Source organism: Zea mays, chromosome 1 (genome assembly GCF_902167145.1).
Source record: "Zea mays cultivar B73 chromosome 1, Zm-B73-REFERENCE-NAM-5.0, whole genome shotgun sequence".
Taxonomy (NCBI): domain Eukaryota; kingdom Viridiplantae; phylum Streptophyta; class Magnoliopsida; order Poales; family Poaceae; genus Zea; species Zea mays.
The window spans coordinates 52641906-52668662 of NC_050096.1; the positions used below are offsets into that span (position 1 = coordinate 52641906).

The 26757-nt window shown below is 51.5% G+C and overlaps 2 protein-coding genes across 2 annotated transcripts; one reads left to right on the top strand and one right to left on the bottom strand.

Moving 5' to 3' along the window:
• Positions 1 to 23: 23 nt before the first annotated feature.
• On the top strand, positions 24 to 5227 carry LOC103634597 (probable ADP-ribosylation factor GTPase-activating protein AGD14). Its single transcript, XM_008656989.4, has 14 exons — positions 24 to 482; positions 606 to 667; positions 1073 to 1160; positions 1249 to 1310; positions 1401 to 1497; positions 1755 to 2144; positions 2224 to 2751; positions 3102 to 3221; positions 3321 to 3446; positions 3517 to 3603; positions 3713 to 3790; positions 4501 to 4630; positions 4728 to 4773; positions 4857 to 5227. Exons 1-14 carry the CDS (start codon positions 381 to 383, stop codon positions 4900 to 4902), a joined length of 1962 nt encoding a protein of 653 aa, XP_008655211.1. The 5' UTR covers positions 24 to 380; the 3' UTR covers positions 4903 to 5227.
• A 1582-nt stretch (positions 5228 to 6809) lies between these two features.
• On the bottom strand, positions 6810 to 8157 carry LOC103634596 (chaperone protein dnaJ 20, chloroplastic). The gene has a single exon (XM_008656987.4). It carries the CDS (start codon positions 7599 to 7601, stop codon positions 7104 to 7106), a length of 498 nt encoding a protein of 165 aa, XP_008655209.1. The 5' UTR covers positions 7602 to 8157; the 3' UTR covers positions 6810 to 7103.
• Between the last annotated feature and the right edge of the window lie 18600 nt (positions 8158 to 26757).

Genomic DNA, 26757 nt, shown 5'->3' on the forward strand with positions numbered 1-26757 from the left:
CGTTGCAGCTACCAACGTACAGAGGACAGATCACTCGGCCTCCTCCTAGGTCCGGGCGTCAGGCCAGCCCCATCACGCATAGCGACAGCGGTAGAGCGAGCCCAGTCCGAAACGGAAGAAACCAAGCGCAAACCAACGCCGAACCAGCAGAGGCGCAGACGGACAGGCACTTCACTGGCTTCTGCTACCGTGCCGCTCCTCCGTCTCCCGCTACAAAATATTTCACGGGAGACCCTGCTCTCTCCGATTCCGGCGTCCACTCGTCGCTCACGGAAACCGCTCGGAGCCCGACGCCGCGAGATCACCGGCCAGCCTCGCGCTCGACACGGGAGAGGCGAGGCGGTCGAGTGGCCCACCCTACGCCGCTCTGACAGTGAGCAATGGCGGCAGCGTCGAGGAAAGAGGAGGAGAGGAACGAGCGAGTCGTGCGGGGGCTCCTCAAGCTGCCACCCAACCGCAGATGCGTCAACTGCGACGGACTCGTACGTGTTCTTTTTTTCCCCGCATTGTTCCATCCATGTGGCCCGCGGCGCGCGGCTTCGTCGCCGCTCAGTGTTTGCTCACTTCCCGGCCTCTGTGCTTGTGCGTCTGTGACTCTGATCCAGGGGCCGCAGTACGTGTGCACCAGCTTCTGGACCTTCATCTGCGTCTCCTGCAGCGGCATCCAGTGAGTGCCGCCTTGCCCTTTCCCGCGCCTACTACCGGATTCCGTACACCAGTGTTGTTATCAGCATTCTCTGTTGTTATTCTATCACGTCTGTTGGGATGGGAATGTGATTTGCAATGCGCGTTTATTCAAACAGCCTTGATGGTACTTGCTGCCTTGCTGGTTTCAGTTCAGTGTCAAAGCTAGTGGTACTTGCTGGTTTCAGTTCAGTGCCAAAGCAAGCTTGCGGAGACTGCATTCTTTTTCCACCCTAATGCGAATAGACGTTGCTGTTTCAAAACTCCCGAATTCGAGTTATTCTGAAGAAGATGACTTAGCTAGTCGGATTTGCGCATGCTGTTGTTCTGATCTCTTCTAGTACTATTATCCTCAGTTCCTCACACGCACTGATCGATGCACTTGTAGCCGAGAGTTCACGCACCGTGTGAAATCCGTCTCCATGTCAACGTTCAGCACGCAAGAGGTCGAGGCTCTCCAGAAGGGTGGGAACCAGGTGAAGACATGCATCCACTGAGTTTGTTCTTTGAGGCTAGAGGATGCCCTTTTGGTTCATCTCGTAACACTTCAGCTGATTGATACAGCGTGCCAAGGAATCATTCCTGAAGGATTTCGATACCCAGAAAATGAGGCTACCTGATAGCAGGTAAAGGATATTTCAACCACTTTTATGCGTGCATTTTTTTTACTTATCAAACACATGCTCTAACTATAAGTCTATAACCTGTTGTTGCAGCAACTCCGGCAGTCTTAGGGACTTCATAAAAGCTGTCTATGTGGAGCGAAGGTATGCTGGCGGTAGATTTTCTGAAAGGCCTCCAAGAGACAAACAGGTAAATTTTGATGGATCTTTGAAGTCTAGTTGTTATCCTCCCTGAGAATTGTCCTTTGTCGGTTCAGTGGCTTCAGCAAGCCTGCTGCTGTATCTGTAGATGTCACGAATACTTAAGGAGGTGTAAATGTGATTAGAATTCACATACAGTATGTTTTATTCATTAAGTAAAGCCTTCTTATCATGTACCTTTACTAGCATATCTTACAGCGATGCATCTTTCTGAAGTACGTAGTAAATTATATTACATCTTTGCAGAACCAAAAGGCCCATGAAGAAGAGCATAGAAGGCCAAATTCCTACCATTCATTTTCACAGAGCCCACCTTATGATTATCAGTATGAAGAGGGGCGCAATGGCAAGCGATCTGCATTTCTAAGTAGGAAGCCTGGTTCAGATAAGGGGCATCAGGGGAAGATTTCTGGATTTTGTTACAGTTCACATAGCTTGCATCAGAGAATGTCTCGGGATGGATTTACTGGTGAGAATTCTGTATCGAGGACTTCTAACTGCTCAGGGTCCAGCATTAGTGACACAGTTAGAACTGCACCACAATCACCTAATTTTCCTGATAGTGGATGTTTCAGCCCCCCTGTGGTACAAGATCAATCAAATGTACATAGTTCTTGTGGACTCACTAGTTCACAGGTAGGTAGAAATATCTTTTTTCAAAACCATCAACTCTTATTCCTATTGCATTAATTAAATATTCTACTCTTTCCTGCAGAGAGCTGTATCGGCAGGAGACCTAGATTCTATCTCTCTTAAATCAGGCAAATCAAACTTATCTGATTTGATTTTTGAGAATGATAATGTTCACCGAACTGAAAAATCCTCAAATTCCGCTGCTCCAAGTTTCATAGCCTTTTCTGATGCTATTAGTGCTCCAAATCAAGCTAGCTTTGATTCCAAAGCTTCTCAGGAACACCATGTCACTACCATAGATCAATCTGTAGATCTATTTTCAAATACGCTTACTGAAACTCCATCTGCTGATAAGGTGATACCAACAGCTCATTCAATGGACAATGCTGGGTGGGCCACATTTGATACACCTCCAGAACAAAAGCAGCCTGCACTCACTGGGCTTTCTTATGTTTCTGCTACAAGCATCGATAAACAAGCTCTTAATCATGATTTGTTTTCATCTGAATCAAATGATGAGCTAACATGGTTCCGGAGCTCTAAGGATGATGCTTCGGTTACCAATCATAATCAGTCTACTGCTACATCTCTTGATACATGCAGTTCTGAGGTGAGGAACATTTTCGTTTTTTATGTCAACATGTGTTTGCAATAAAATGAAGTTTGCTCCTTGCAAAGTATGACACACTTTTTTGGAATAGTTGAAATCATTCTCTCTTCTGAAAACGTTAATGGCATTATAAAGTTCCGAATAGGCTTAGGCCTTGTTAGGGAGGGCCTCATAAAACTGCTCTGCCTGCTAGGGTATATTCTGCACTATAGCAAGGAGCTGCTTCTCTCTCTTTCAGAAATGAACTAGAAGCCGGCAAAGCCAGAGCCAAGAGAAACCATGCCAAACAAGGCCTTAGTCTTATGCTTCATATCTTCTGTTTGAATTCTTTACTTTCTCTTCCTCTCCAGCCTTGGAGTATTTTCGATGCCTCCAGTGGTAGTACCCAGTACACTGTCAAGGGAGATCTATCATTAATGACTTCTAGATTGCAAGAGCCTAAAGGAACAATGAACGAAAATAGCTCTCAGGTTGGTAAATCATGAATAAGTGAGTTACTTTTTGGCTGTTGAAATTTTGTTTGGTTATTTCAGCTTCTAACTCTTACCGTGGTTGCTTTTTATTTGCAGCTTTGGCATTCATTTGATGATGCTAATGGGATCGTTTGTGCTCAGCCACGAATTGATGACCACAGCAATACAGCAAGCATTTCTCTATCAACCAGCAATCCATTTGTGTGCTCTATAGTTTTAAAGGTATACCTTTTCCCTCCCTTCTTGCATGGTATAAATAATCCAGCATTAAGCATATCTTCCTTCCATGTAGGAATCTTATGACGATGATTCCCACAAAGTATTGATGGGTGAATTGACACCTAATACATTGATTGCTGCTTCCTCAGAGCCATCTCTGGTATCTTCCATTCAGTGATATGGCTTCTGTAGTTCCTATGCTATTGAGCTTTTGGTATACAGTTTCTCTCTAAGATTTATTTGGGTTTATACATTATTCTTGTTTACAGGGAGGACCCTCTACTGAGCAGATGCCATTAAATCCATTTGACCTTCCATTTGACACTCAGTCGGGGACTCCTGATCTGGTATCTTAATGCTATTTCTTCCTTCCATTGATAAAGTTTTTTTTCGGACTGATAATCTTTTTATATGCTCACCTTCCACGAATGGTTTCTCTAGATGACTCCTGTACCAGTAGAATTTTGCAAACCGTATAATGCATCGCTATAATGTTAACGTAAAGCATTCCGCCGCTGTGCAACACAAGTGTTGTGTCTGATAGAATCTGCAAACCCGTAACAATCTAGAACACTGTTGATAGATGTTTTCAACGTCAGGAGGTCATAGTCATGTGATATCAGCATAAATATCATGTTGTCAGAGGCCTGGTAGTATATAAACTTATACAATATCTCAATTGATGGTGGCTCTTGAAGTCCGGCCAAATTTCAGAATTCTATTTTATTTGCACTAGTCATTTCTGAGAACTACACTACTACATAAATAGGTTTGGCTGTAACCAGGATTAGATGATATCCCATTACTGAGGACAGAATAATTTTACCCATGGCCCTGTGCTGAAGACCAAATAATCTACGACGCTGTTTTAACTATGGCCGATAGCCTATTCGATGCTGTAGAACAAATCATGACGTAACCTTAAAGTTCAGTCGTATTCCGACTCCCAACCTGCCGCCTGTATTAAGTGATGGCCAGCATGATCAACTTGCCAGTTGCCACTTACATCCTGGACTATACTTGCACCAATTTTCTCACATGCTCCAACCTTTTGCAGTTCATGGACGTAAGTTCATTGCAAGAGGCCTTGCCTAGCCCAGATCTGCCAACCTTCCTTGATGGTTTACCTGAAAGATGGTTCTCCAGCAGCTCTTGTGCTTATGTTCCATCAGCGTCAGCGTCACATGGTATGCTCTCCTGGATCTACCAATGATTATATTTCTACCGTTCACAGCTTCACATCAAAACCACCGGATATGACTGGAACAACCTGTGCGTATTCAGGTGGACTGCCGTGCCTTGTCGAGCGGGGCCCCAACTGTTCCTTGCTGTGAGTTGCTCCCCTCTGATGCATGCTTTATTGTAAACCAGCTGAGCTGCTATCTGCTGATATCTGCTTTCCCGCCGGTCCAGGAATATACCAGTTGGCACTTTATCAGCTGGAAATCCTTTTGTATAGAGGGCATCACAGTGAAAATAATCTGCGTCTTGGACTTGGCATGTTCCTTTGGTTTGGTGATCTTAGAGCTAGGAATCTTTTCTGTGCGAACCGGGACACCTTGCAAGGTTACCAGAGGAGGTGGGGAATATGATAGCGTCCCCAGGACCCACTGGAGGAATGTTTAGTAATTGTGAGTTTCTGATGGAGGAATGTGTGTATTCTTTCTCGGTTCATGTACTCTAGGACATGATTATTCAGCACTACCGGGCATCCTCCCGGTACATTTCTTTCTGATAGTTACAACGATACATGGCTTCATCCAGTTATTCAAGTTGTTCAGGTACATGTACATCTCTTGCGGATATTGCTTCAGGACATCAACATACATGGGTATGTCGGCTGGGTGGGAACTATACAACATATATATTGTAGAAGTCGTAGTCACAGCCGGATTAAAGCCGTAGCGAACAAAACGACAGCTTACAGTCTATAACCAATATTTTTACAGCTACAGCCCAATCAAACTGTCCTTAGCCAATTCTAAGGCCCTGTTTGGGAACAAAGTTTTTGAAAACTACAGTTTTTAAAATACTATACTATACTTTAGTTATGACAATACCGTAGTTTATAATACCGCAGTTTTGAAAACTGAGGTCCAGAGCTAAGTTTAGAATGCCTTAAAACAACTATAGTATTTGCATACTTCAGTTTTGAAAATAGAGATTTTACCCAGCTTGCCAAACACCATTATGTATATAATACTGCAGTATTTGAGAATACTGCAGTATTCTTCCAAAACTGCAGAAAAACTTTGTTCCCAAACACCCCCTAAACGGCATATGCAAAATGCAACGCAATAGCCAAAGGACAAAGGCGACCTAGTCGTCCGGACGAGAGTGTTCGATTGAGTGATTTCTTAAGAATTGAGACGATTCTGTTCCTCCGTGAATATGTTTCAAATCTATACTCAAACAAAATTCGTTTTAGAGAAATAGTATGTTCATAAAATTCGTTCTAAATTTATCATCATTTGTTTAAATATAGATATAAAACTAAGAGCTAAAATGGCTACTATTTGTTTAAATATAGATATAAAACTAAGAGCTAAAATGGCTACTATTTGAAACGGAGTGAGTACTATTGTACCTATAATTTATTTTGATTTTTTCTTATTCATACTTTTTTGTTATATATCTAAATATATTAGAAATTATACACTAAAACAGTAAATGATTTTTAAATTCAGGATAAAAAGGAGTAGAAAAGAACATTAAGATTTAATACTATTAAATATCTTCTTCGTGTCCAGAATTTAAGATGATTCTACGCAGCACTATTGTACCATCAACTAGTGTATATATATTATGAATTTAATGATTTATTATTTGTCTTATATTATGACATATTATTATTATTTTCTTATCTAATAATAGAAACAATTATAATTTGTTAATTGTCGGTTTACCGGTATAAATCAGATTTCTTGTTTTGTTTAATAAGCCTGATACGAAAATTACATATTATGACTAAAAAAATTACCATAAACTAACACTATAATTTTAATCTAAAATATATGCAATAACCATTAACGAAAAGGAAATTAAAATTTAGACATCTAAATATTAACAAATCCCTTATTAAATATACTATAGAACATATTTGCCGTGTGCTCATTAGATGTGAAAAGTATTAGTTAATAATTCGGTTAATAAAGATAGTTTAACATAATGCTGAAAATTAATTTATTTAAAGACGGTACGACCAGTACGGGTTCAATTTTCTCGAAGGGTACCTACGGTTTCGGTTTTCTCAAAGGGTACCTACGGTTTCAGTTTTCTCAAAGGGTAAGCGGTTTTATGGCACGTATGCTGTGACAGTTTTTTAATCAAAGTTTTGATGCAGCTGTAGTCCTCGAAGAGTGATACTAGTTGCAAAACAATGCTGAGATAGGATTCGAACCGTATGTAACCGAGTGGGAACTAAAAGTTGACAGTACTACACTTCAAAGGGGGGGAAAATGTCTACTGCTTCTAGACTTCAAGCTCGTCTGCACTCCGAACAGTGCGACGAGGATGACGTGTTGGCAAGAGAAAACGCTGCAGAACAGCGCAATTACAGCTTCTCGGGCCATTCGATTGTCGAAGAGGAAAGGGGAAGGTAGGGTAGTACACTAGTACTACGAAGTATGAACTATCAAAGGCCAGCCACCGGCGACGCCGCTACAAGGACGGCTGCGCGGCCGCCTGGCGCATCCTGCTGCCCCAAGTCTCCCCGCCGGCGCGCCCGCGCCGCCCCGCCGCGCGCCACTGCAGCCCGGTCAGCTGCGCCTCCCAGTCGGCGAACCCGGCGCGGCGTGCCGCGCGGTACCCGGCGTCGCCGAAGTGGGCGCCGCAGCGGAGCTGGATGTCGTAGCCGCGCCTGCGCTCGGGGTCGGACAGCACCTCGTAGGCCTCCCGCGCCGCCATGAAGCGGTCGGCGCCGCCGGGGCACGCGTCCGGGTGCCACCGCCGCGCGGCGCGCCGGTACGCCGCCTTGATCTCGTCGGGCCCCGCCGTCTCCTCGACGGCGAGCAGCTCGTACATCGTCGCCGCCATCGCGGGCGCGGGCGCGGCCACTGCCGAGGCCGCGGCCGAAACCCGCACCCGCGACCGTGGCTGGCACCTCGCCCCGCCGAAGCAGTACCCCACGCCAACGGGCCTCGCGCTCACGGAGGTCATCTTCTTCCTTCCCCGCTCTGCTGAGCTAAACCACCGGAGACGGCCCGGAAAGCGATGCGTGAACGTGTAAGCTAGCTAGCTACCAATGTGGATGAAGCAGAAAAGCAGTCGCGTCTCGCTCTGGCTCTGCAATCGTGGCGCCGAATGGCCGGGGACGTGCCCGTTTATATAGCAGCTGGACAGCGTGAGCGACGAGGTCTCCTCTGTGTTTCTGGAAGGGACGGTGCTGCGGAGGCGGGAGGGATAAGCGAAGGGCGTCATCGCCCACGGGAACCGCGGTCCGCGGGCTCTGTCTGGTACGATTACGCGCTAATCACCTTTACGTGAGTGAACCCCCAGTTTGTCGTGATTACTGTTGGCACTGCTTGTGTGCCGCGGTTTGACTGCTGCTGTAGTACTTCTGGAATCTGGACTGGGCATCTAGAAAGACGAGATGGCGCAAGCGCGCCAAGAGGGGGAGATTGACGTGGTGGCGCTGCGCCGTGTGCGTCCTTTCTGGAATTTCCCTTTTGCCCGTGGAGCGGAGATCTACTCGTTTACTTGCCCGCAGTTGTGATAGAGGAAACGGTAGTGTCTCTCTGGCAGCAGGGCAGGCTTTGGCTCTTCCCGACATATAGTTAGGCTGACATATAGGGTCTATTTGGTTTGATGTCTAACTTGCCACACTTTGCCTAACTTTTCTGTCTAAGGTTAGTTCTTCAATTCGAACGACTAACCTTAGACAAAGTGTGACACATTTAGCTACGAACCAAACAGCTCCATAGTTAGGGAGGCTTTCGAGTCGGGAGCGAGGCGAGAGGGAGCCGGCGGGCAACCCTGCCACCGCCGGCTCGACGATATCGTCTGACTTTCGTCTGTGTTGGAGCGTGCTTCTCGTCTGTGTTGGAGCGTGCTTTCGGGCGATAGGTGGGCGAGAGGTGGACGACACGTTGGCAGCGGCGAGACACGGGTTAGCGAGGTGGCAGATTTTGATTAGTTTATTTGGTCACATCACCGCCATTCATTAAATTTGCAAAATATTATAAATTCCATCCCAATTCATTTGTAAATTCAAAAAATGTAAAATATTATAAATTGCAAAATATTGTGCGCTTTGTAATTTTCAATTTAATAAAAATATATTATGTTGTGCGATTTGAAAGTGTTGAAAACAAATCTGCGTGAATTAATTCTGAGATAGAAAAGTTGATGTAACTATGAGTTAAGGTTGTAGGATGTGCACTGGAATAGGATGGGCGAGAATGAAGTCGAGAGCTGATGTGATAGGGACGATAGGGGATGGTGCATTGGCACCATCCTTATACTCTAGCATATAGCTAAAGGTGTTTGGTTTGTTTTATCTAGTTAGAAGTATATTAAATATAATTTAGTTATAAACTTATTTTTTAGATGGTGATTAAACGACAAACAAATCTATTAAATCTAACCAGTCTATGATTCATCTATATAATATTTAAGCATTTTTCTAATCATAGATTAAATAGATTTAATAAATTCGTATCTCTGCATTTATATCATTTTTGCAATTAGTTTTATGATTAAACTATATTTAATAATTATAATTGGCATTCAACATCCACCGGGAGTCGTTTGCACAAGCCTTCTAGATCGTGATTAGGCCGGCCGGTGTGACTGCATGCGTGGCTAGCCTTTGGCCTGACAGCGTCGAATCTGATGAGTGGAAGACCTCGCCATCGTGACGACGACGTGTTTCTAGACGGGGGTTCGTCCATGAGCGGTCGCTTATCGGCTACTCTGACTTGCCGTGTAAGCTCATACGTACGTATGTCTCAACATCGATTGATCGATTAGCCCATTTTGTTGCTGCGTGTCTCTGTGATCTGCGCCTCATTTAAAAAATACTTTTTTTGTTATTAGAAGAGGCGGTCGGGTCCTTTTTCATGAACAGAGTTCCCCAATAATCCATGACCGTACATGTGGTGGTGAGACCAATCCGGAAGAAACAGCCAATAGAATTCAAAACGGTTCACCTAATCACGGTACAAGGACGAGCAGCTCGATCGCTACTAATGTACGTTTGCAGCAAATCAACGACCTCTGGAACTTGCATTACAGCCATACACTTGTGTGGTCATGTGGATAGCATCAAGCGCGAGTATCGTGTGCCCGCATTGTTCTGCGTACACGGCTTTACTGTGATATTCTTAAACAAACGTGAACCATTTATTTAAGGTGTCGTGTTGTTCACGAAATGTAACGTAAATGACAATGCATTGTAATGATTCACATTCGAATACCGGTGATAATGAGTTTGAGTAGATTGGTATCAGTTCCTAGGGTGGTACCTGATTACGATTGGACTTAAACAAACATGATTTAACGTTATCAATTACCCATCACGTTACAAATATGTGAACCAAACGACATCTAAGTACTAATTGGTTCCACTCAAAATTCGGTTCCTGACTTTTTCCATTAAATCATTTGGTTCACATATTTGTAACGTGACGAGTAACTCATAATGTTAGATCATGTTTGTGTAGGTTCTACCGTAATCAGATACCATACTAGAAACTAATACTAGTCTATTCAAACTTGTTTACCACTGGTAATAGAATGTAAATCATTACTATTCTCATTTACTTTATATTTGGTGAACCAAACAACACCATAGTTATTAGGAACTTGCGTCAGGAAAGGCCTAGAGGATAGGATGACATTTTATCTACCAATTTTCTATTGTAATAGTAGTCTCTATCTCTACTATATTAAAGCACTAGTTTCAACGGTCTACTCGTTCGATGGCTCGGCATCGACTGTCTACATGGTCTTTCCCTTACCACGGTGTTGACTCGGTATGCTTCTACCACTTCTATGTACAAGTCACCCATCCTTCTGTCATTGCAAAAATTATTGTGTTGTTCATCTGTTGTTTTGGGTGTTAGCTTTTTGATGTGCTAAGGGTTGAACATAATTTGGGTGTGTTAATACTTTATTTATTGTCTGCACATGATTTGTGTTCTTCTAATTATGGCTCATGGATCATGCAAAATATGTGTTAGTATTTGGAGATCCATACGGGCACTACCACAGGGTGCTCGTCTCTCGTGTTCTTGACTCTTGCACGTATTAGGTCGTTTCTGAGACCACATTGGTGCAATGGACTCGATGATGTTTGAGGCTGCTGAATTGGATGGAACAATAATGATTTGTCATGCTAACAGTAAAAGTAAAGGTAATTTGTTGGTTTTAAACGTTAGTAATTGCTATGAAGTACCAGAATTTGTATGGAACACATCCAGTTTTTATTGATGTCTGACTTTAGCAACCACTCTATATTTTGATCTATCTTTTTTATAAGTTTGAGTTCATGTGACTTATTTTAAAAACTCGAGCTCACAAACTTCCTCTTATTTGGTCTCTGTATGGTGGAATTATGTCATTCTATAATCTTTATCCGTTCAGTCAGTTGTTGTGAACTCTCTTCTAATCGCTCCCTTCATTGGTCGTGTTGTACCAAGACTTATTGGATGGAGTAAACAACAAGATCAGTTAGTCAAATCAAAAAATATTATGCGGAGCGCAAAGACAATCAATAAAAAAATCTTAAGATCTTTTTGGTGGATAGTTTACGTAAGTATTGCTGTGAGCCGTCGCAACACACGAGCAACCGACTAGTATATATTAAAGCACCAGTTTCAACGGTCGTCTTGCATCATATTTTTTACAAATAACTCCTTCTATTATTTGAAATGGCCCACAAGACACATTATCTTCACATCGATCGCATCTTGAAAGGGAAATGGACTTAGACATTTCCTATAATCGTTTTTGGTGTTTGACGTCCATCACAAACTACGTGGACTAACTAGTTTGCCTAGTTGATCATTTCTCAGGTGCATAAGTTTATCTACAACCTTTATAAGTTGACTGCCCGAAATACCGTAGATTATTCCAGACAGGAGAACCTTTTTGGAAAAACACATGTGTGCGGACCGTCCGGGCCCTTGCGGTGGACCGTCCGCGACACCAGGGTGAGCCTCGGACAGGAACACTGCAAAAACACAAGTTAACACTACGGACCGTTCAAGACCAAGCGCGGGCCGTCCGACCTCAGGCGCGGGCCGTCTGGTCGTTTAAAAACCAGAAAAACCCGAAGGTGACGGGTTCGGTAAAATGTATTTTTAGCGTCCTCGCGGACCGTCCAAGGTGCACGGGCGAAACGTCTGCGGCTGCTTTACCTGACATCTGACGACGTATTAAATGCTCTATAGCCGTTGATATAGCCGTTACTGTTGACCGTTGCAATTTCAGTCGTTGATGTGCAGGGGCGAACCGTCCGAACCAGGGGCGCGGACCGTCCGCGGTCAGCAGGATTGGAGCAACGACTAGGAAGTGGTTGGAGGCTATAAATACAACCCCAACCACCTCCATTCACATCAATGAAAAAAAGCACTCCACTCATACACATTCAATACAAGAGCTAGCAATCCATTCCAAGACACATTCAAAGCTTCCAATCTCTCCAAGTTCCACAATCGAGTTAAGTAATCATTAGTGATTAGCGATTTGAGAGAGTGTGATTTGTGTTTCATTTGTTGCTCTTGTTGCTTGGTTTTCTTAATCGTTCTTTCTTCATATCTCTCTCTAAACTCTCTAAGTGTTTGTAAAGCTTGCAAGAGACACCTAATTGTGTGGTGATCCTTGCGGGGTCTTAGTGACCCGTGAGATTGAGAAAAAGCACTCGACCGGTCTGAGTGACCAATTGAGAGAGGGAAAGGGTTGGAATATACCCGACATGTGTGGCCTCCTCAACGGGGACTAGGTTTTTTGGAACCGAACCTCGGTAAACAAATCGTCGTGTCCATTTGTGTTGATCTCCATTCGATTTTGTTTATCCCCTCTCCTCTCTCTAAAAGTTCCCTTGCTCATATTGATTTGAGTTGGCTCCCAAAAGATATCCACATTGATTGAGCAACTCCTAGCAAGGAGAACTATCTTTCGCACTTCGAGTTAATTCTAACACTAACCCCGAGCAGAGTGCATGTTCAAAGTTTACAATTTTCAGGTTTCACCTATTCACCCCCTAGGCGACTTTCAATTGGTATCAAAGTCTGGTGCTTCATTAGAGTCTAACAACTCGAAGTGATGTCGGGAGAACACGCCAAAAGGGAGATGGTCACCGGCGAAAAGTCCAAAGTCTCGAGAAGAAAGAACGATGAACGGATTCTATCAAAGGAGGCCGGCGACAAGCACAAGGAGGAATCCACTTTTTCGGAGAGGAAATCTCTGGCCGGGTGGCGGAGTGCACCTGCCCTAAATCCTAAGATGAGGAGGGGCCTAAGCGTTTTGCTTGTTAGTTGGGAAATGGGAAAAACACAAGAACACACTAGGATTTAGAGTGGTCCGGGCTGCCGAAGCGTAACACCCTACTCCACTGTGTGATGTATTGCTTGAGAGCTTGTATGAACTTGTGAGCGTTTGAGTGTCCTCGTTTTGTAACGTTGCATGCCTCCCCTTTTATAGCTAAAGGGGGGCATGCACAAAGGTACTGAGCCCCGACATATGGGCCCAGGGACATAACGAATATAGCACTTGGGGCTACAAATGTTCGCTACTGGGGCAATCTTCTTGCGCCCTGACATCCGAGATCTGCGTATCCTCGGCGTGCAGGGGAAGCTTCTCGTATAAGGGATGCTGAGCTCAGTGGGCCGCATGGCACGGGCACACTGTTTGCTGACAGACTGGACAAGCGCGCCGTCTGCAGGATGACCCTGACGCCGTCTGCCAGCGGAGTGGACAGGACACATTAAATGCTGAGAGGGCACATCGCATATCAGCGTGGTGGCAGATGGCGCGTCCTCTCCGCAATAAATGCAGAGGTTGCGTGGCTTTAGAGGCCATACGTCAGTCTCCGCCCGTTGGCTTATGTCACGGGCCACAAGCCACGCGGCAGCAGCGGGTCTCCTCCTGAGCGGGGGGCGCAGGGCAAGGCCTGGACACGTGCCAGCACCAGACCCTTACTCATGTTGGGGTCCTCCCCGTCCCGGGACCTTGCTGTGGCCCGGACCTTACTCGGAGGGACCTGGGGCCCATCCGAGGGACCCGGCATGCCTTATTGGGAGCTCCGGACTTGTACATATATGGGTCCGGTGTCCCTCTATGGAGGTCCGGACCCAATGATGCATCTTGGGGCGTATTATCTTTCCTTGCCACATGGTGCCCTTAGACCTGCCCATGTGGTGGGGTCGGGTGCCGTTCTCCGTGTGGCCAGGAGACGTCGTATGTGTACAACATCTTCATACCGTAGAAGAGGGTACCCTGATCCAGGGTACCGATAGTGGCCCTCGGGCCCGCCTCAGGGGAGAATGCGAGCCTGCAGGTGGGGCCAGAGTTTGATTGGCGGTTGGCCTGCTGCTCCTACGCGCCTGTTGATGCAATTACTGCTGGCCCGCCTATGGTCATGTCGACTGCCATGCCTATTCCCACGGTTGACTGGCCCGTGACCTTCGTACTTAATGTCGCCGTTGGGCCATGCGCGAGGTGCCTCGAGTCGCTGCACTGGTTCTGAAATCTTATCTTTTCAGTCTTCCGCGATGGCCCTAAGAAGACGTGGTATTGGCGCGAGCGGCGGTGCGATTTTTCCGCACCCAGTAACCGACATGCCGTTTGCATGACATGTGGGCCTGGGACCCCATGTTGGACCGCCGGTTGCAGCGAAGCTGAGGGGGTGCACAGCCGCGGGGTGGTTGTACGCTTCCTACGTGGCGGTTCGCCTTCTCGACCGCTGGTTTCGGCGAAGATGAAGGGGCGCATAACCGTGGGGCGGTTGCATGCTCCTTGTGCGGCGGTTTTCCTTCGTGCTTCGGGCCAGCCTGTATGACATGTGGGGCCTGGCCCCCGTGTCATTGGGCGGGAACCCTGGTGCGCGTCGGAGGAGACTCTGCCCGTGACGCTTCGGGGTGTTAGTGGGGGAAATCCGCCTTTAAAAAGGGGTACATTCCCCAGGCAGTAACCATGCCTCGCTCCTCTTGCATTCATCGCATCCTTCCACCGTTTGGGCCTCTGGATGGGGCGCGATGGTGTTCACTGGAAGGATCCGCGTCAGGGCCACCCCCTCCGGTGGTCTCACCGCCGGGGAGCACGCGCTTGTGGTGGTGCTGCCGATCTTGTCTTCTTCTTGCTGCTGTTAGAGGAGCGCAACCTCGTGGGGGTTGGCGCTCTTCTGCCATCACTCGGCTTCAAGGATTTTCATCATGCAGCCCAACCGCAACCTCCCACCGGTGGTCATCCACAAGGATGACTACCAGCCTTGTGGTGGAGAGAAGCGAGCCAGGCTGCGGCCTCCCCCCCCTCCCTCAGCTTCAAGGATGTTCATCATCCTCGCTAGGGTGGAAGGCGAGCCGAGTTAGGGTCCTACCTTCCGCATGGGCTGGCGACCCGCTTCTTCCTCCAGCATTCGGGGGAGAAGGGCATTCACCTGCCTTGCGGAGGAGGCGAACTTCGGCTACACGGGGCCGGCCAGCTGTAGGCACCGTCAGCTGCCGCGTGTCTGGCTCCTCGGCTTGGATGGCTTTGGTGCTGCCTCCGGCGCTGCCTCCTGCCGCCTGGTCGGGGCATGTCTGTCTGTCGACCGCACGGGCGACGGTCGCGCCGTGCGCAGGTCTGCCACATCCACGGCTTCTCCCGCGCCGCTGGCCGCACTGTTCCGCCGCCATCCGGGGGGTCGTACAAGATGTCGTATGCCGCGGGGGGTGGCAGCCGCGTTCTTGGATGGTCTTATCCTCACTCCCGTGGGGGGACGGGAGCGAGGACCTCTTCACGCGCGCTGAGGCGACCGCCATCGCCGGTAAGCCACTGGTGCGGAGGTGGCCGCTGTCGTCGGTGCTGAGGTGGTCACCGCCGCTGGTGAGGCTGCCCACTGCAGAGGTGGTTGCCTCCGCTAGCGAGACCGTCAGTGCCACCTGTCGCCGGGCCTCCGACTCTTTGGCTTTAATGGCCTCGTTGTCGCCCCCTGTAGGAGGATGGGGGCGAGGACCTCTTCGTAATGGCGCACGCATTGAGGCGACCATCACCATTGTCACGCCGTCTTGGGGGATTCCGCAAGGTCAGTGGCCACAGCCTTCCAGCGTGACCCTGCTAGTGTCGGGTAGTTTATACCTGCAGAGTAGAGATGGAACTAGGACTCCGCTTGAAAGCAGATGTAATACTTTTGTGTTTTGTAAGGTACTTTTGAGTACTATAAGCAGTATTAGCACTTATCTTTGTACTGACATGCTCTTGCTGTGTGTTGCGATGTTATGTTGTTGATTCCTCCCTGGTACCTGGCCCCCCGCCTGGGATGTAGGCTTGATGTGTCGAGGCTGGATATCAGCGTATCTGAAAGGGTTATCAACAACTCTTGGGAGACAGCCTCGCCGGGATCTGGATCTATACACAACTTCAGCTAGGGAGCGTTAGTAGTACACCCATAGGGTCCCCTGTCTGACATTAACCATCCTTTGATACATGCTCGGGACTCGTAGGGTTCAGTCTAGGTGGCCAAGTTGCGTGTCCGGACCCCCTTGGGTCGTGGCTCTAGATACTAGGGCATTTGTCGCAGAGTGGTGGAGCGTGCAGGCCCACGGTATAGGACCAGGCTGAGTGGCTACACAGGCTCTGAACCACCCCAGGAGACAAGTGACCATTCTCTAGTTCTGGACCCGAGGTTGTCGGACCCACAAGACTTATAGTTCCAAATACTAGGTGCCTGTCACGGAGTGGTGGAGTGTGCAGGCTTTCGGGTAAGGAACCAGGCTAAGCGGCTACACAGGCTCCAGACCACCCCATGGAACGGGGTCCCGTTCTCTAGAGCCGGCTCCCAGGCTGTCGGACCTCCCAACTTTCGTATCGGGGGCCCTAAACTGCAAGCCTGGCTGCTCAATTCGGATGTCGTCATGTCAGGACAGATGGGAACCGTGCGGGTGGGTTAGATAAAAGGTATTATCTGAAAGACTGCAAGGTAAGACAATAGAGCAGCAAGATGGGACTATCATAGGGGCACAGCTGAGGGGGTAGCTTTTCTTTATAACTCATCATGCATGGGTGCAGATCAACAGGCCGGGTTTACGGGGTCGGACCCCACCGGGCTGGCGTACACGTATGCGTTACCTAGTTACAAAAGGGAAACAAATTCGACCCCTCAGACTTGCTCTATGGATAGAACTTACAGTGATGTTCCGGCACCGGGGGGAGGCACTCCTTCAGTCGTAGCTAGATGGTTGCCCCTGGGTCGGCACATTCCCGTTACCTTGAAGGGTCCTTCCCAGATGGGGGAGAGTTGCGGAGCCCTTCTTGGTTTGGTACTCACCGTAAGACAAGGTCCCGACCCTGGGTCCCCATCTGCTTTTGACACGGGAGCCCTCGTCTTTGGCTATGGCCATTCCTGCATGTACCTGTCGAAAGCCTGGACCCATGGGGAATCCAAAAGGGTTTCCAGAGGAAGGCAAGCTTCAGCTCCGTAGACCGGGGAGCACGGGATCCCTCTGGGGTCCGTCTAGTTGTCTCCACCGGAGTAGGAGCCTCCGACGAAGACATCCTTCAGGTCCCCCTCGGGTGACTGATACCCGAGGTCCCGTTCAGCCGCGGCCACCTCACCGTCGTCCACCTTTTCTTTGCCAGGTCGGCGATGAGGTGGGGAGTCGTCTTTGGAAGACTGCTCGCGCCGCTCGCTGACGCGTTTCACGAGGTCAATGATCTCGCGACACTCCGCGGCGCTGTGGCGTCCGTTGGGGTGCACAGGGCATGGGCCGCTGTTACCCCTCTGCGGCCGTGGATGTTTATTGCGGTCGCCCCGGCCCCCGATCATGGCTGCAACGACCAGCGCGGTGGACCGCGACTTCTGGTAGTCGCGGTCCTTCTTCTTTTTCTTCTTACCGTCCCGGGGGACGACACCTGAGCCACCCGACTGGGGAGCCCCGGTTTGTGGGGCCAAGTGCCATGCACGGCCCTCGGCGGCTCTAGAGCATTTGTCGGCCAGAGCGAAGAGTGTGGGGATAGTTTCCACGTCGTGCGTGGCCAACTTCTCCAACATTTTTTCATCACGTACTCCCTGACGGAAGGCCGTGATGATGGAAGCATCAGAAATGCGAGGTATAGTACCTTGCACCTTGGTGAAGTGGGAGATGAACGTCCGGAGAGTCTCCCCAGGCTCTTGTCTCACCGCATGGAGGTGGGCCTCCACACCATGCTGCTGTAAGCACTGGCGAAGTTCGCAACGAACCTTGCACAGAGCTCTTCCCAGGAATAGACTGACCCTGGGACGAGGTTCATGAGCCAAGTCTGGGCAGGTCCAGACAAGGCGACATGAAAATATGTTGCCATCACAGCGGTGTTTCCACCTGCTGCCGTGATGGCGGTGACGTACACCTGTAGGAACTCCGACGGGTTTGTCGTTCCGTCGTACTTTTCCGGCAGGTGCGGACGGAACTTGGGCGGCCACGACACTGCGCGGAGATGATCCATGAGAGCGACGCAACCTACGCTAGCCAAGGGGACACCCGTTGGGGACCGGGTGCCCATCGGTGCCTGCGGTACCGCCACAGCGAAGTCTTGATCAAGGTTGCGGCCCTCGATGTTTTGGCGGTGCTCGCGCGCCCTCTCCAAAGAGACCCTGGCGTCCTCTCCCGCACGCCTGCGGTCGAGTTTCGCTCGAAGATCATTGGTCTATGCGCCCCTCACTGAGGGTGAGCGCACAAACGCCGATGCCTCATGTTGGCGCCGGGATGACCGTGGCCTTGACCTGGTCGAGGTAGAATGTGCCATGCCGAGCAGTCGGTCGATGTCGTCCCGCCATTGCTTCATGGCCCCCTGGTGAGGCTGTGGAGCTTGGAGGGTGTCGCAACAACTCCCTGGCTGCTGACAATGCTCCTCGAGTCGCCCTCGACGGAGTCCGAGATGTTTGTGGAGCCGTATGCTACCGTGCGGCATGCACAACAGCGGCGCCCGGCACAGGGCGGTTGGGAACCAGTGGTGTGGAAGAAGCAGCTTCTTCCTCCACTTCGAAATCCATTGAAGTCTCGGCGCGGTGCTCAACGATCCGCACTGTCACTACCTTGAAACAGGGGTACCCCCTTTCTACAGTATGAAGACGCCGCACCCGTACGACACCCCCCGGTCGCATGGGAAGCAGCACCCGACCCCACCACATGGGCGGGGTTGGGAGCACCGCGTGGCAAGGAAAGATAAAACTCCTCAAGGTGCATCGATATGTCCGGACCTCCGCGGAAGAACGTCGAACCCCTATACAAACGGGTCCGGAGCTCCCAAGAGGGCATGCTGGGTCCCTTGGGTAAGCCCCAGGTCCCTCAGGGTAGGGACCGGGCCCTGGCAGGGCTCTAGGACCTGGGAGACCCCAGCACGAATAGGGGTCCAGTACCGACACGTGTCCACCTCTCGAGTGGGACTTCCTGCCCAGGCGGAGCCCCCCTGCTGCCGCTTGGCTTGAGGCCCGTGACATGAGCCAATGGGTCGAGCCTGACGTAAGGCCCATGCAGCCGCTCGACCTCAGCATTTATTGCGGAAGGGACGCACCGTCTGCCACTACACTAACAGGCGACAAGCCCTCTCGACATTAAATGCGCCTTGTCCAATCCGTTGGCAGACGGCGTCAGGGTCGTCCAGCAGACGGCGTGCCTGACCAGTCTGTTGGCGAACAGTGTGCCGGTTCCGAGCGGAGCACTGCACCCATCTTCTCTCCCGCAAGAAGCTTCCCCCGCACGCCAAGGATACGCAGATCTCGGGCACCAGGGCACAAGAAGATTGTCTCGGCAACAGACATTAGTAGGCTCCAATCATTATATTCTTTATGTCCCTGGGCCCACATGTCGGGGCCCAGTCCCTTTGTGCATCCCCCCTTTCAGCTATAAAAGGGGAGGCATGCGACGTTACACACACACGCAATCTTAGGACACACCTTAGACTCGCAAGCTCTCAAGCAATACATCTCACAATGGAGTAGGGTATTAAGCTCCGGCGGCCTGAACCACTCTAAATCCTTGTGTGTTCTTGAGTTCTCCCCATTCATTCCAACGATCAAGCAAAATGCCTAAGCCCCTCCTCATCTCAGGATTTAGGGCGGGTGCACTCCGCCACCCGGCCGGAGATTTACTCTCCGACATTTGGCGCGCCAGGTAGGTGGCTAGGCGTTAGGTTTTTGCTTGTATTTTCTGCTCAGCACCATGGTCCGTATCGCCGAGCATAGTGGCGAAACCTGTGAAAGTTTCTCCATGGTGGAGGAAGCTGCATCTTCTAGGCCGCAGAGCTCTAGCCATCCGACGCTTGGTGTTGCAGCCATGCGCCCTGCACGGCGGCGCACGCCAGGGTTTGCGTCCCAGACTCCGTCAGGGGATACCCCCGCCGGAGCGCTCTCTGCGGCCAGAGAATCGTTGCGCCACTTGCCCAGCCCCACGGCTTCGCCAGGGGCTATGAGGCAGTGGCGCGATGACGTAGATCACCTCCTTGGCGTGGCGCACTCTGGCTTAGTCAGGCCCAGGCCTCGATCGTCCTAGCGTCGGCACGGAGCATCTACCCCGGAGCGCACGTCCTCAGTGAGGACTGCCCCGGTTGGAGATCTGCGAACGAAGCTCAACCTTAGACACACAGAAGGAGATGTGTGGGTCCCTCTAGAGGGACCAGGGGACCTGTGGGATGAACTCAACCGCAGACGCGCGGGCAGAGATGCTTGTGTCTCTTTGGAGAAGCCGCGTGAGCGCTGCGGCAATCTCGGGCAAGATTCCGCAGCGGTCGCGCCGCAGGCCCCAGGGGACGCACGATTCTAGACCAGCATCTCGTTGGCTAGAGTGGGTTGTGCTGGCCTAGCAGACCACCTCCGTGCGGCGACGTGGCCGCCCAAGTTTCGACCACATCTGCCGGAAAAGTACGATGGTGCGACGAACCCATCAGAATTCCTCCAGGTTTATGTCACCGCCATTACGGCAGCGGGTGGAGACACCACCGTATTGGCAACCTACTTCCATGTGGCCCTGTCTGGACCAGCCCGGACTTGGCTCATGAATCAAGCCCCAGGATCCATCTGCTCCTGGGAAGAGCTCTGTGTGTGGTTCGTGGTGAACTTCGCCAGCGCTTACCAGCGGCACGGAGTGGAGGCACACCTCCATGCAGTGAGGCAGGAGCCCGGGGAGACCCTCCAAGCGTTCATTTCCCGCTTCACCAAGGTACGAGGGACAATCCCCCGTATCTCGGATGCTTCCATCATCACTGCTTTCCGCCAGGGGGTATGTGATGAGAAGATGCTGGAAAAGTTGGCCACTCACGATGTGGACGACGTCACCACACTCCTTGCTCTGTCTGACAAGTGCGCCAGAGCCACCGAGGGACGTGCTTGGCACTCGGTACCACAGGTAAAGGTTACCAAGATGGGCGACTCAGATGTCATCACCCAGGGCGGAGGTAGGAAGAAAAAGAGAAACAAGAACCACGATCACGAAAAGCCACGATTCGCTATTTCAGTTGCTGCCGCCGCTGCTGGGGGCCAAGGCGAGTGCGGCAAGCCCCACGGCCCCAGGGATACAGCGGTGACACGTGCCCAGTGCACCCCAAGAGCCGCCACTGAGCCGCCGACTGCCGTGAGATTATCAAACTCGCACGGCGCGTCAGTGAGCGGCGCGAGCAGTCCCTCAAGGACGGCACGCTGCCCCACCACCGACCAAGCCAGAAGGGAGCTGACGGAAAAGCCATGGCTACGGAAGGACAAGACCTCGGCTACCAGTCGCCCGAGGGGTGCCTAAAGGACGTTTTCACCAGAGATTCTGACTCCAGCGACGGTGGCGACCGTCGCAAGAAGATGTATGTAATGTACGGCGGAAGCTGGGAGCTCACCTCCCGCAGGAGTGTCAAGTCCCTACGCTGGGAGGTACTTTCGGCAGTCCCAGGGGTCCCCAAAACCACTCCGCACCAAGGCTGGAGGGGCACTACCATCTCCTTCGGGGCATCCGACTGCCCCGACAACATGGAGGGAGCCGGCGTGCTGCCGCTCGTCACTGCCCCTGTTGTCGCCAACATGCGGCTACATCACGTGTTGATCGACGGAGGGGCCAGCCTCAATGTTATCAGCCACGCAGCATTCAGACATCTGCAGGTTCCGGGGTCGCGGCTGGGGCCTTCTCGCCCATTTTCCGGGGTGGGCCCGCAGCCCGTATACCCCCTCGGGAGCATAACGCTCCCGGTTACATTTGGGACGAAAGAGAACTTCCGTACAGAAAACGTCCAGTTCGACGTCGCGGAGGTCAACCTCCCTTTTAACGCCATTATCGGGAGGCCAGCCCTGTACCAGTTCATGGCCATTGCCCATTATGGGTACTTGGTCCTCAAGATGCCGTCCCCCGCTGGGATCCTCACCGTGTAGGGCGACCGCACCGCCGCTCTAGCAGCCGTCGAGAAGCTACACACCCTGGCGGCCGAGATCGCTCGGCCCGACGACGAGGGAAGAGGCCCCAGTATCAAGGCGCCCTCCAAGGCACCGAAAGTGCAGCCGACCGAGGCAGACGGCGGGCCCGCGAAGACCATCCAGGTCAGCGCGGACCCCTCCCAGACCACCCGCATCGTAGGGGATCTGGGAGAAAAATAGGAACTCGTGCTCGTCACCTTCCTCCAAGCAAATGCCGACGTCTGTGCTTGGGAGCCATCGCAGATGCCTGGGATCCCTAGGGAGGTGATCGAGCACCAGCTAAAGGTTTACCCGGACGCCAGGCCGGTAAGCCAGAAGCCACGAAGACAGTCCGTGGAACGGCAGGACTTCATCCGAGAAGAGGTCCGGAAGCTGTTACACGCTGGCTTTATTGAAGAGGTTCATCACCCCGTGTGGCTAGCCAACCCAGTCGTCGTGCCGAAGGCCAACTGGAAGCTTCGAATGTGCATCGACTACACTAGCTTGAATAAGGCATGCCCCAAGGACCCATATCTACTGCCGCGTATAGATCAGATTGTGGACTCTACTTCAGGGTGCGACCTCTTATCCTTCTTGGACGCTTACTCTGGTTTCCACCAAATCCGGATGGCTAAGGAGGATAGGAAGCATACCGCTTTTGTGATAGTAGATGGACTATACTGTTATGTTGTAATGTCCTACGGTCTGAGGAATGCCTTGCCAACCTTTGTACGGGCAATGAGCAAGACCTTCGGGGACCTGATCTGGAATAAGGTGGAAATTTATGTCGATGACATCGTGGTCAAGACTAGGGAAGGGTCGGCTATAGTGGAAGACCTGGCCCTGGTTTTTGGCAAGCTGCGTGCAACCTGCAGCAAGCTGAACCCGGAGAAATGCATCTTCGGTGTCTCCGCAGGGAAGTTGCTGGGGTTCCTAGTTTCATACCGGGGCATTGAAGCTAACCCAGAGAAAATCAAGGCTATTGAGGTAATGAGGCCTCCCGCCCATGTTAAGGACATCCAGAAGCTTACCGGGTCGTTAGCAGCCCTTAGCCGCTTCATTTCGAAGTTGGCTGAGAGGGCGCTACCTTTCTTCAAGCTCCTATGGAAATCAGGCCCATTTGCCTGGTCCGAAGAGGCGGAACAAGCCTTCAAAGAATTGAAGCAGCACTTAGCTTCCCTGCCAATCCTGGTTGCTCCAGAGCCAGGGGAGCCGCTATACCTGTACATTGCGGCAGCTGCGGAAGCAGTAAGCATGGTGTTAGTCGCTGAGAGGGAGGCACAAGGAGGACAAGAACCTGGAAGTCTAGGGCAGCTACAGAGACCCGGACTGTCCAGAAGCCGGTCTACTACGTCAGCGAGGTCCTCCACGAGGCAAAAGCCAGGTACCTCGAGACGCACAAACTCCTCTATGCCGTGTTGGTCGCGTCCAGGAAGCTGCGTCATTATTTCCAAGCGCACAAGGTTGTGGTGGTGACCTCCTTTCCGTTAAGGGCCATCCTCTACAACCCAAGCGCCACTGGCAACATCGCCAAGTGGGCAGCAGAACTCGCTGAGTTCCAACTGGACTTCCAACCCCGCCACGCTATCAAAAGTAAGGTCCTGGCCGACTTCATCATGGAATGGACTCCACCCCTGTGTACCCCCGAGGGCCGGACCCCGCTCCGGGTCCCATACCGGCACAGGGGCGCGATCTTCATCGAGCCCCACTGGACGCTTTTCTTCGACGGGTCCGCCCGCCAACAGAGTGCTGGCGCGGGAGTGGTCCTTGCCGACCCAGGCGAAAACCAGTTGCAGTATGTGGTGCGACTTGAATTCAAGGCCACCAACAACATGGCGGAGTATGAGGCGCTGATCTTTGGCCTATCCGCGGCCCTATCCCTAGGGGTCCGTCAACTCCTCGTAAAGGGGGACTCTCAGCTCATCATCAAGCAGGTCCGCGAAAAATGTAGCTACAACGAGCCTACACTCGCAGCTTACCTCCTCCATGTGAGGAAGCTGGAGAAGGATTTCACGACCCTAGAACTTCAACATGTTCCCCGGTCCGACAACTTAGCAGTAGATGACCTCTCCCAGAGGGCATCAACTCAGGCACCCATTCCCGAGGGCACCTTCGAAAGACGGCTGCTGAGACCCATCGCCCAGCTGGCCAGACTGGACGAAGGGGGTGAGATCGGCACCTTGAAGCCGGCGATCCCGGTGGCATCTCAAGACCCACCAAAGACTGTGTGTGCTCTGGGGGACTCCGCTGACCCTTTAGCGCCGTAGTCGGCAACTCAGAGCGGTCCCAATGCATGGATCTCCGAGATCCGGGACTACCTGAAGGAAAATATCCTTCCTGAAGACCATGTCTCCGCCGAGCGCATAGTGTGGTTGGCTAAGCGATACACGATGGTAGAAGGGGGTCTCTACCGCCGTGGCTGCAACGACATTCTCATGCGGTGCATTACCCAGGAAGAGGGCCGTGAGTTACTCATGGAGATCCATGGAGGGGAGTGTGGAAGTCATTCTTCATCCCGCACGCTGGTCGGTAAGGCCTTCCGGCATGGTTTTTATTGGCCAACTGCCCTCCAGGATGCGGCTGAGCTAGTAAAGTCCTGTGAAGCGTGCCAGTACCACGTGAAGCAGATACACACACCAGCTCAGGCTCTGCAAATGATCCCGCCCTCCTGGCCGTTTGCCGTATGGGGGTGGATATCCTGGGACCATTCCCTAGGGCTGTCGGCGGGTACCGGTACCTATTTGTCGCCATTGACAAGTTCACCAAGTGGCCGGAAGCCACCCCTGTGGTCAGCATCACCCAGGGCGCTGTTGTTGCTTTCCTCAAGTCGATCGTCTGCAGGTTCGGGGTCCCAAGTCGTATCATTACAGACAATGGGACCCAATTTACAAGCCGAGTCTTCCAGGAGTACTGTGAAGGCATCGGCATCCGGCTCTGCTTCACGTCCGTGGCCCACCTCAGGAGCAATGGACAAGTGGAGAGAGCAAATGTAGAGATCCTTAGGGGACTCAAGACACGTACCTATGACTGCTTAAAAAAGCATGGCACAAATTGGGTCAGCGAGCTGCCCTCCGTGCTATGGGGGAACCAAACCACACCTAGCCGAGCCACCGGGGAGACCCCATTCTTCCTGGTCTACGGGGCCGAAGCCTGCCTCCCCCCGGAAATCATTATGGGCTCTCCATGGGCCCAGTCATTCGATGAGTCTGCGCAGGAACAGCTACTGTGCGAAGACGTGGACTTCATCGACGAGCACAGGTGGCGAGCAGCAGTCCGAAACGCACGGTACAACCAGGCGCTCAGGCGCTACCACCAGAGGTTCGTGCATAGTAGGAAGTTTGAAGTCGGGGACCTGGTTCTAAGGCGAATTCTGAACCGAGAAGGGCTCCACAAGCTCTCCCCCAGCTGGGAAGGACCCTTCAAGGTGACAGAAATATGTCGCCCCGGGTGCGTCCGCCTCGCCATAGATAACTGAGTACCTCTCCCCAACCCCTGGAATATAGAGCATCTCCGTAAGTTTTTCCCATAAAAACAGATTCGTGGGTCTGCCCTCAATACGCCCGGTCTGTTGGCCTGCTCTCATGTATATCCGGTTATAAGGAAGGGGCTCGACCCATAGAGCTGTTTTTTTGGCTGATTTTACTTCTAAATTTACAACCATTATTACTATCTCACCATCCGGTTATAAGGAAGGGGCTCGACCCACATAGCTGCTAAGGATACCTGGCCTAGGCCGTGTACAGGAAGGGCCCCAGTAGGGATTGCCCCTTGGGGGTGATGGCACCAGTGCCACCTTAAGAATCCTGGCATCCGACCCCGACATGTCGAGGCCATATCCCAGGGGGCCAAGTACCGGGAAAGAAGCTGGCAACAATGCACACAGCAGAGAAAAAAGGGGGTATGCAGATAAGTTGTAATGTCACCGACAAGTAGTACCTAAAGAGTATCTTACAAAATCAAAGACATATTGCAACCCACTCCCCAGCGGAACCCTCATTTTTCTCCATGCAGGCCTGGCTACTCATCGTCAACAGGATCCCGCTGGAAGCGCCCAACCACCACGTCCACAACATCCTGTACGCCCTCCCGGGCAGCATCTTCAGTGTCGGCCACCGGACCCGCAATAACCGGCCCCAAGGAGATAGTCGGGTCGTGACTCTGGAAGCACGTTAAGACGTACTTGATGGCCGACCGGCAGAGTCTGCCGCCCTCGGCCTCCAAGCGGGTGCCAAGAACCTGATCCAGACGTCGGAGGCGGTTAGCAGCGGAATCCAGTATTGGGAGCACGTCGAAGATGGACGCTGGCCGCACCAATGCCGGGATGGGACTCATCCCCAACGGTACTAGCGCTGTGCTTGCCTCGCCAGCCCAAGCGGCGATGCGCTGAGCTCCGGCGCGTTGCTCTGCCCGGAGGTCGTCAAGTGTCTTCCTCAACACCTCCACTGCTTGGGGGCCCAGGGCCGACTGTGTCGCCTGCGCTGCCTGGAACTGGCGGACCTGCCCCTCCAGCGCCCGCACTTCCCCCTCCAGACGCTTCACTTTCTCCTCTGCCTCGAGCTCAAGCTCATCCAGCAGCTTGTTCTGCCTTGCCCACATCTCCTCCCTGAAGGTGAGGTCCTCCTCCTGCCAAGTGAGGTCAGTTGTTCGTTTCGCCAGGGAGGCTTCCCTTGCCTTGAGGTTTCCCTCAACGCGAGTAATATCACTGGCCTTGTCGGAGAGTTCCTGCTGTAGCTTCGCCTCAGCCGCAGCTTGCTTGTCCCACTGTTTCTC

What these genes read in the sequence shown, in the direction of transcription:
- LOC103634597 (XM_008656989.4), top strand. Translation starts at nt 381, where the DNA reads ATGGCGGCAGCGTCGAGGAAAGAGGAGGAGAGGAACGAGCGAGTCGTG. An exon ending in CTTCCTCAGAGCCATCTCTG is followed by an intron (nt 3,604 to 3,712) that starts GTATCTTCCATT and finishes TCTTGTTTACAG; the next exon opens with GGAGGACCCTCTACTGAGCA. An exon ending in ATCAGCGTCAGCGTCACATG is followed by an intron (nt 4,631 to 4,727) that starts GTATGCTCTCCT and finishes GTGCGTATTCAG; the next exon opens with GTGGACTGCCGTGCCTTGTC.
- LOC103634596 (XM_008656987.4), bottom strand. Translation starts at nt 7,601, where the DNA reads ATGACCTCCGTGAGCGCGAGGCCCGTTGGCGTGGGGTACTGCTTCGGC.